This window comes from Nematolebias whitei, chromosome 18 (genome assembly GCF_014905685.2).
Source record: "Nematolebias whitei isolate Nwh7 chromosome 18, NemWhi1, whole genome shotgun sequence".
Taxonomy (NCBI): domain Eukaryota; kingdom Metazoa; phylum Chordata; class Actinopteri; order Cyprinodontiformes; family Rivulidae; genus Nematolebias; species Nematolebias whitei.
In genome coordinates this window covers 997,953-1,008,056 of record NC_056515.1, presented here as the reverse complement: position 1 = coordinate 1,008,056, position 10,104 = coordinate 997,953, and the positions used below count along the sequence as shown (strand labels likewise).

Genomic DNA, 10,104 nt, shown 5'->3' with positions numbered 1-10,104 from the left:
TGTATCTCTGTGTATCTCTGTGTACCTCTGTGTATCTCTGTGTACCTTGGTGTATCTCTGTGTACCTCTGTGTATCTCTGTGTACCTCAGTGTATCTCTTTGTACCTCTGTGTATCTCTGTGTACCCCTGTGTACCTCTGTATATCGGTGTACCTCTGTATATCTTGGTGTACCTCGGTGTACCTCGGTGTATCTCTGTGTACCTCTGTACATGTATAAAACCTAAAGGTTCAAATCAAAGGGAGTTTTTTCCTCCTACAAAATATACTAAATGTTTTGTTTAAAGAGTCTCTTTTCATCATCACATCACTTCATCTCAGAATAACTCTTTGAAGCTACTTTAATATGCCTCAATCAAAGCGTTAATCTCTGTTAATCTTCAGTTAATTCTCAGTTAATCAGTACAAGCATTTCTTCTTCTTCTTCTTCTTCTTTCGGCTATTCCCTCTTCAGGGGTCTCCACAGTGAGTCATCCTCCTCCATCTCTCTCTGTCCTCTTCATCCTCTGTCCTCACTCCAACTACCTCCATGTCCTCTCTAACTGCATCCATACATATCCTCTTTGTCTTTTTCCTGGCAGCTGCATTTCTAACATCCTTCTACCAATATAATCACTGTCCCTCCTCTGGACATGTCCAAACCACTGTCCCTCCTCTGGACATGTCCAAACCATCTCAGTGTGTCCTCTCTAACTTTATCTCTCAGTTGTTCAACCTGTGCTTTAACTCTGATGATCTCATTCCTAATCTTATCATCTTTGTCACTAAGGAGAACATCAACATCTTCATTTCTGCCACTTCCAGTTCTTTCTCCTGTCTTTTTGTCCATGTCTCTGTCTCCAGACCATACAAAATAGCTGGTCTCACCACTGTTTGCAAACTTTTCCTTTGACCTTTGCTGACACCCTTTTGTCACAAATCACTCCTGAAACTTTTCTCCATTCACTCCATCCTGCCTGGACTCTCTTTTCCACTTTTTTACCACACTCCCCATTTTCCTGGACAATGGACCCCAAGTCCTTGAAGATCTGCACCTTTGTGACCTCTGCTCCTTGTAGCCTCACTGTTCCACCTCCTCCCTCTCATTCACACACATGGACTCTGTCTTACTACAGCTGACTTTCATTCCTCTTCTTTCAAGAGCACACCTCCACCTCTCCAAGTTCTCTTCCACCTATTCCCTGCCGCAGATCAGTTCCGAGCTGCTGCACACGCACACACCGGCCCTGGCCCTCCTCCTGACTGTGGCGGATGCCCCTGGGCTGCTGCCCAGCATGCACTCCATCCCTTCGGCGCAGTCCAGCTTTTCAGAGCCGCCGCACGGCTTGCCCTCTCCGGACGTGCACCCTGGGCAGCAGTTCAGCACGTCCCCAGCCAGGCAGTCCGCCGGGACCTGGGTGCACCAGGATCGGTCACAGGTCTCCGGACAGCTGAGGGCAAAAAGCCGGACCATGACCCACTCTTCAGAAAGCAGCAAGGAGGAGAGCAGGACCATTACACACAGGAGAAAGCCAGACTGCATGGTGACAGGACGGAAACCCAACAGGACCGAACCGGCTGGACTCTGGGTCTCAGAGAGTCTGCTGTCAAAGTGGACGGGGGTCTGAGGACTGTCACCGGCGGGACTAACTGAACTCTGAGAAACTTTTCTGCTGTTGCGAGGTGGCCCACAGGTGCTATAAATACTGCATTTGGGCCAGCTGTGACACAAATATATTATAATTATTTCATTTTAGGGTGATTTGGTCCAGACCTGGACCAGATCAGAGCCAAAACATTTTTTGCAGGTGTCAGGCAGGCTCATGATCCCAGCCCAAGCCGGAGCTGGTGCATGTACGTAAATCCTCTGGTGACCGTTATGTGGATCTGGCGACTTGTAAATGGATTTGGCCCAGATCTGAATGCTGTAGGTTTTGCCTCTGTCTGTATGTACACACACAAACACACAGACGTCAGTCACTGCTTGTCAACGTTGGGGTTAGCTCATGTAAATGTCTGGGACCAGTTGATGAACAGGGCCATAAAGTGATGGGGCCAATGGCCCCCTGCCACCACCCTCCCACCACCCCATTCCGGCGCTATTGATGCAATCCCATCTCCACCTTGAAGCTATATGTCCCTCCTACAGCACATCTCACCACTGTCCTGCTGTCCTCAAACATGTCCTGTACCAGTCTAACATACGGCAACATTAACTAATAAATGGAATACTTTAGTAAACAAAAAAATGCTAATCTGCAATTTACCAACAAATGTTCTAAAGTCTTATTTATATTGATTCTGCAGATCTAAATGGCTTCGTCATACTGTGGAGAGACATTTTGCACTTATTTCGTCCTTCCACCTACCTTGAGTTTGTGTTCTTTCCTGTTGACAATCACAGCAGTGATTTGCTGGTCCATGAATATAAGAATAGTGACCAGCAGAGCAGGAAGTGCAGCTGCCAAGTACACCCACCAGGGGTTTCCTCCGAAGGGAGGGATGAACCAGCCCCTCAGTGGACTTGTTGGCTGGAAAAACATATGGAGGAAGACAAAAAATGTTAAAAGGTAGAAAATAAAAACAATGTGACTAATTCTAAACTACATCCCCAATTTTGAAAAAGTTTGACAAGCATTCCCCTCCAGTAGCTCCAGCAGTCTCCTCAGTTCCTAGATGTTTACAGATTGTCGTTACAGGAAGAAGGGATGCTTCAGAGTGGTAAATATGATCCTGTCCCAACTGTTTTGAGATGTGTTGCTGCCATAAACTTCCAAATTACATTATTTTCCCCAAACATTGAATAATTTTACTTAAAACATTAAATATGTTTACTTTTCTTTATTATAAATTAAATATAGTTTTATGAGAGACTGTATGTAAATGATTGTTGTTGGCTTTTATTTACGTTTTACAAAACCTCTCACGTTTTCAGGATTGAGATTGCATTCCTGAGTGCAGTACATCTTCAGCGTAGATTTAAGTCACTTAAGAAAAACAGGAACTCAGTGTGAGGCAGTTATTGAAGAAGTCAGTAAGTCTTGAGTTTGGGATTACTGGTGCATCATTACATGACGAACAGACTGTATTCAACCTTCTTGGTGAAAGAAAGCTGCCTCTGTACTTCCAACCAGAGGACTGTCTGTTCTCACATCACCTGTAATCAACTTTTACCCCCCTCTGGACCAAAGCGAGGGTCTGCGGGGGCCAGTGGAGGAACATTTGAGCTTAGCAATCACCAAGAATGTCTGTCTTAGTTTCAGGTAATATGCATCCTGCCGTGCAAAGTACAAAGCGAGCATTATAGTGAGATTTGAAAGAATTAGAGGGGCTTTCTTCCAGCAACATGGATCATTAAAAGTGTAATCCGAGGAAACTGGACATGCCTGACCACTGTCTTTCTGCTCGAAAAAGTCACAACTTCAAGTGCAATATGAGCTGTAATGGCAATTTGTACTTCTTTACCTTGAATTCACTAGGCACAATCAGCTTTGGAGTGTCCACACCAACTAAGGCATCCATGCCGCAGAAGAGAAGAATGGTCAAGATGATCGCAAAGTCACTGATGAGTTTCCTCACCTGCAAACACAGCCGGTCAGACAGTGTTCTTATCCATACCAAACAAAAATGAACCTTTTAGGAACTGTTACGGTCTGTTTAAGAGGAGGAAAAACATTTGTTTGTAAAATTAGCATCCACAGAGCAGGAGGTTAATGCAAACTTCATGACTTTTTGGTTCAAACTGAAATAAATCCATAGATTGAACTTTTAGATGTCTGAGGGGGACTCTGGGCTGAAACTGTTCATGCTCTACTTTGTATGATTCTGTTGACCTTACCTTTCATCTGTCGGACTATTATAAATTTATTCAGGTCAGTTTCATTTTAAAAAGTGAAGTGCTCTCAATCTTATGATCCAAATATGTTGTTCATAGCTTATCAACACACAATCTCAGTTGTATTTTCTTTTTAAGGAACTCCTTTTCCTGACACATAAATCAGCGTAAATGTTGGCGAGCCTGTTACTTCCTGGTCTGAACGGACATTTGTGTACGCTCCTTTGAAACAACAGTTTGTCTTTAAGACTCCCGTTCTCACAGACTTTGTGCTGTTTTTGTATCACTTAAGAAGAGTCACTAAGATAAAGAGAGGGATCAAAAGTCCTGTTTGCATAAAACTGCCCCCACAGAGGTGATGTCATTATGAACAGTGTGGACACCCATACGTCTTTCAGTACAAAGTGGTGCTTCAGATTGCAGCTGCAGTACTTCACCAAATTGAGGTGAAGCACACAGACACGGGCATTATGTTCGCCTTTCCAGCAATAAATATTAGTTCAGAGATGGGGACCATGACTTACTGTCGTGGGGAAGAATCTGCTAGTCTTGAACTTCTTCAGACCCATGGAGCAGGTGTAGGTCCCAAAGAACAGGATTAAGGACATGAGGGTGATGTCAGGCACGTAGTCGCAGGCATTTCCAACCAAGAGCCCTCCACTAATCTCACACTGCTCCTTAGTCAGCAACGCCCAGCTGGCATTCTCCGGCTGCAGACACAAGGAGCATACGAGTCATGGACGTGGAGAAACAAAAATGCATATGTGAAAACATTTTCTCTGAACCCACACAACTCATCCTGGTCTACCAAAACAAGAACACGACATACCAGATCAGTACTGTTTGTCCACGTGGAAATATTAAGGAGTTCTGACGTGTTGCCTGGTGAAAAGAAACAATGATATCTAATCAGTACAAAAAGAAAACTTCTGATAGCAGTGGTTTCACAATTACAGTTTTAAATTTGTGTCAACATTTCCCTGCAGAATTGAGCCGAGTTGTTCAGTTCACACACTGATTGGCTGCTACGATAGTAAACATGGGTATCCAGTACTGACACACAAGAGCAGCATCTGATGTTTGCACTGCAGACACATTTCAACGACTTCAGGATGAAACTATTCAGGTTATTATTGTTTGGTGTCATTATTATTGAATATTTGATGGCAGGCTGAAACAATCAGGCAAAAGATACTTCATGATGTGTCAGTGGTCTTGTTTCTCAGAGTCAAGCTACTTGTGGTCAATCTTTGTGAAGCCATGACAAGAACAAGGTTTTTACACAATGTCCAATATTCCAAACTTTCATAGCTCAAAACCCTGAATGTTTTGGTCAGTTCGGTGGTGGGGGGGTGAGGGGGTAATTTTTATATCCAAGTACAAACATTTTATAATTCTTGAACATTACAAGACATGCTTGGACAGTGGTCAGGTATTTATTTCCTGTAGGCTCAGCCTACTGTAAAAATAAAAAATAAATTAACCTACAGATCATATACAGAGATATATACGTGAGAACAACATTTCTATAAAACAAACAAATGCCTCTTCCATCTTTTTAAAGAAACTGAAGTGATAATGGCAGCACGGTGGTGCAGTTGCTAGAGCTGCTGCCTCTCGGTGAGCAGGTTCCCCTGGTTCAAATCCTGGTTCGGGGGCCTTTCTGGGTGGAGTTTGCATGTTCTCTCCGTGCATGCGTGGGTTTTCTCCGGGTGCTCCGGTTTCCTCCCACAGACAAAAAACATGCATGTTAGGCTGATTGGTAACTCTAAATTGTCTCTAGGTGTGAGTGAGAGAGTGAATGGTTGTTTGCCTCGTTTGTCTCTGTGTTCATTCAAACTGTATTTATACAGGTTAGTCCCACTGAGCCTCGGGGACTCATTTACAAGAGAGTCCTGAAAAATGTGTCCCTGTGATGGACTGGAGACCTGTCCAGGGTGTCCCCCGCCTCTCGCACAGTGATTGCTGGACATGGGCACCGGTGCTATGCTGTCGGGGGCAATTATAATTGTATATTTTAGCGGAGATTTTTATTGTACTGCGCTTTGTGATTTTATGTCTGATTTTATGTACAGCGCTTTTTATGTCTGTGATAAGCGCTTTATAAATAAACTTTACTTACTTACTTACTTACACTTGGCACCAGGATGCCCTAGGTCGTAGATCAATGATTGACTTCTTAGTCATGTCATCTGATTTGCGTCCGTTTGTTTTGGACACTTGGGTGAAGAGAGGAGCTGAGCTGTCAACTGATCACCATCTGGTAGTGAGTTGGATCAGATGGGGGGGGTGGAGATGCCAGACAGACCCGGTAGACCCAAACGTGTGGTGAGGGTTTGCTGGGTATGCCTGGCAGAAGAACCCGTCAAAGAGATCTTCAACTCACATCTCCAGGAGAGCTTTAACCGCGTCCCAGCTGATGTGGGGGACATTGAGTCAGAGTGAGCCATGTTCCGCACCTCGCTTGTTGAGGTAGCTGCCTTGAGCTGTGGCCGCAAGGTTGTCGGTGCTTCTCGCGGTGGGCATCCACAAACTTGGTGGTGGACATCCCAGGTTAGGGAGGCTGTCAAGCTGAAGAAGGAGTCCTATTAGGCCTTATTGGCTAGTAGGACTCTGGAGGCAGCTGAGGAGTACTGGATTGCCAAGCGATCTGCAGCCTTGGCTGTTGCTGAGGCAAAAACTTGGATGTGGGAGGAGTTTGGTGAGACCTTGGATAGAGACTCTCGGTCGGATCCGAGGAGATTCTGGCAAACCATCAGGCAGCTGAGGAGGGGAAAGCAGCACTTTACTAACACTGTGTTCAGGTGAAGGTGGGGTGCTGTTGACCTCAAACAGTGATGTCATCGGGAGGTGGAAGGAATAATTTTTGGACCTTCTCATTCCACCAGCATGTCTTCCATGGAGGAAACTGAGTCGGGGGACTTTGGGGTTGATCCGTCCATAACCGTGGCTGAGGTCGCCGAGGTAGTAAAAAGCTCCGAGGCAGCAGGGCTCCAGGAGTGGATGAGATTCACCCTGATTTCCTTAAGGCTCTGGATGTTGTGGGGCTGTCTTGGCTGGCACGCCTTTGCAACATCAAGTCAAGTCAAGTCAAGTCAAGTCATATTTATTTATAGAGCACAATTTAAAACAGATAGACTGTTATCAAAGTGCTTAACACTAAGGGTAACACTGAGAAATAAAAAGCAGTAAGAATATACCTTAAAAAATTAAAACAACAGCATTAAAATGAAGACATGGAACAAGATATACTAAATCAACTCACACAGTATGAAACGCCAGAGAGAACAGATATGTTTTTAGCAGGGATTTGAACACAGGAAGGGAGGTGGCATGCCTAATGTTGGGGGGTAGGTTGTTCCACAGTTTGGGACCCATGACTGAAAACGCCCGATCTCCTCGGAGCTTCAGTCGTGTTTTTGGAACAACCAAAAGCAGCTGATCGGATGATCTCAGAGCCCGAGAGGGAACATATGGTTCCAGTAGCTCAGAGAGGTAGATGGGTGCGAGGCCATTTAGGCACTTATAGGTCAGGAGGAGAATTTTGAAATCAATCCTAGTTCTCACAGGAAGCCAGTGTAGGGAGGACAGAACTGGTGTGATATGCTCATACCTCGGTGTACCGGTTAAAAGCAGAGCTGCAGCATTCTGGACGAGCTGTAGCCGTGAGATAGAGGCCTGGCTGACCACAGCATACAGTGAATTACAATAGTCCAGGCGGGTTGTGATGAATGCATGGACTAGTGTCTCAAGGTCGGGTCTAGACAGCACTGGCTTGAGCTTAGCTACCTGCCGCAGTTGGAAGAAGCTTCTCTGCAGAACCGAACTGATCTGTTTGTCGAACTTAAAATCCGAGTCAAAAAACACTCCGAGGTTTTTAACAGAGTGCTTCAGATAAGGCTGAAGGGAGTCCAGGTTCACAGGGTAAGAGGCGGCAGCTGAGCTAGGGCTAAAGACAATGACTTCAGTCTTCTGGTCGTTAAAACTTAGAAAATTTGAAGCCATCCATGTCTTAATGTCGTCCAGACATTTGAGGAGAGGGTGGACGGAACAAGCACTGGCTGGTTTCAGTGGCAGGTAGATCTGACAGTCATTGGCGTAGCAATGGAATGGAATACATGTTTTCTTAGGATCGACCCCAGTGGAAGCACATCACATGGACATCAGGGGCAGTGCCACTGGACTGGCAGACTGGGGTGGTGGTTCCCCTCTTCAAAAAGGGGGGCCGGAGGGTGTGTAGGGGTATCATTCATCTTAGCCTGCCTGGTAAGGTCTATTCAGGGGTACTGGAGAAGCGAGTCCGATCGTTGGTTGAACCTCAGATCCAAGAGGAATAATGTGGGTTCCGTCTTGGCCGTGGAACATTGTGTCAGCTCTTTACTCTCACTAGAGTCCTTCAGGGGTCATGGGAGTTTGCCCATCCAGTCTACATGTGTTTTGTGGACTTGGAGAATTAATTTGATCATGTTCCTTGGTGTACACTGTGGGGGGTGCTCCGTGAGTATGTGATTGGAGGCCCGTTGTTACGGGCTGTTCAGTCCCTATACAAGCGGTGCTAGAGTTTGGTTGCATTGGCAGCAGTAAGTTGGACCCCTTCAGGGTGGGAGTTGGACTCCGCCAGGGCTGCCCGTTGTCACTGATTCTGTTCATAACTTTTATGAACAGGATTTCTCGGTGCAGCCAGCTGGCAGATGTTTTCCGGTTTGGTGAACTCAGGATTCCATCTCAGCTCTTTGCAGATGATGTGGTCCTGTTGGCGTCATCGTGCCGTGATCTTCAGCTCTCACTGTGTGAGTGTGAGTGGTTTGCAGCAGAGTGTGAAGCTGCTTGGATGAGAATCAGCACCTCCAAATCTGTGGCCATGGTCCTCAACCAGAAAAGGGTGGATTGCTCTCTTCAGGTCGAGGGTGAGTTTCTGCCTCAAATGGAGGAGTTCAAGTGTCTTGGGGTTTTTATAGGGGCATCATTCTTCTTAGCCTCCCTGGTAAGGTCTATTTGTGGGTACTGGAGAAGCGAGTCTGATCGTTGGTTGAACCTCAGATCCAGGAGGAATAATGTGGGTTCCGCCTTGGCCGTGGAACACTGGATCAGCTCTTTACCCTCACTAGGGTCCTTCAGGGGTCATGGGAATTTGCCCATCCAGTTTACATGTGTTTTGTGGACTTGGAGAAGGCATTTGACAGTGTTCTTTGGTGTACACTGTGGGGGGTGCTCCATGAGTATGGGATCGGAGGCCAGTTGTTATGGGCTGTTCAGTCCCTATACAAGCGGCGCTAGAGTTTGGTTCACATGGCCGGCAGTAAGTTGGATCCCTTCCGGGTGGGAGTTGGACTCCGCCAGGGCTGCCCGTTGTCACTGATTCTGTTCATAATTTTTATGGACAGAATTTCTTGGTGCAGCCAGCTGGCGGCGGGTTTCCGGTTCGGTGGACTCAGGATTCCATCTCTGCTCTTTGCAGATGATGTGGTCCTGTTGGTGTCATCGTGCCGTGATCTTCAGCTCTCACTGGAGTGGTTTGCAGCCAAGTGTGAATCTGCTTGGATCAGCACCTCCAAATCTGTGGCCATGGTCCTCAACCAGAAAAGAGTGGATTGCTCTCTTCAGGTCGAGGGTGAGGTTCTGCCTCAAGTGGAGGAGTTCAAGTGTCTTGGGGTTTTGTTCACGAGTGACGGAAGAATGGAGCGTGAGATTGAAAGACACATTGGTGCAGCATCTGCAGTATTGAGGACTCTGTACCGATCCATTGTGGTGAAGAGAGAGCTGAGCTGTAAGGCAAAGCTCTCTGTTTACTGGTCGGTCTACGTTCCTACCCTCACCTATGGTCATGAGGTCTGGGTAGTGAACGAAAGAATCAGATTGCGGATACAGGTGGTTGAAATGAGTTTTCTCCGCAGGGTAGCTGGACTCTCCCTTAGAGATAGGGTGAGAAGTTCAGTTATCTGGGAGAGAATCAGAGTAGAACCGCTACTCCTCCAGAGTAACCAGTTGATATGGTTCAGACATCTGGTAAGAATGCCCCCTGGGCTCCTCCCTAGGGAGGTACTTTGGGCTTGTCCAACTGGGAGGAGACCCCGGGTGAAGACCCAGGACATGCTGGAGAGACTATGTCTCTCGGTTGGCCTGGGAATGTATTGGAATCCTCCTAGAAGAGCTGGAAGAGGTGGCTGTGAAAAGAGATGTCTGGGCTTCCCTGCTCAAGCTGCTGCCCCTGCGACCCGACTTCGGAATAAGCGGAAGATAATGGATGGATGGATGGATGGATGGATGGATGGATGGATGGATGGATGGATG

General features: G+C 46.4%; 1 protein-coding gene across 1 annotated transcript in view; it reads right to left on the bottom strand.

Moving 5' to 3' along the window:
• Positions 1 to 10,104, bottom strand: part of LOC119425163 (electrogenic sodium bicarbonate cotransporter 1) — a gene marked incomplete at its 5' end in the record, with an annotated part of 64,762 nt that overhangs the window by 14,327 nt on the left and 40,331 nt on the right. Inside the window, 4 exon segments of the mRNA XM_037692699.1 lie at positions 2,348 to 2,509; positions 3,444 to 3,557; positions 4,338 to 4,523; positions 4,643 to 4,695. Coding sequence (XP_037548627.1) covers positions 2,348 to 2,509; positions 3,444 to 3,557; positions 4,338 to 4,523; positions 4,643 to 4,695 — 515 coding nt within the window.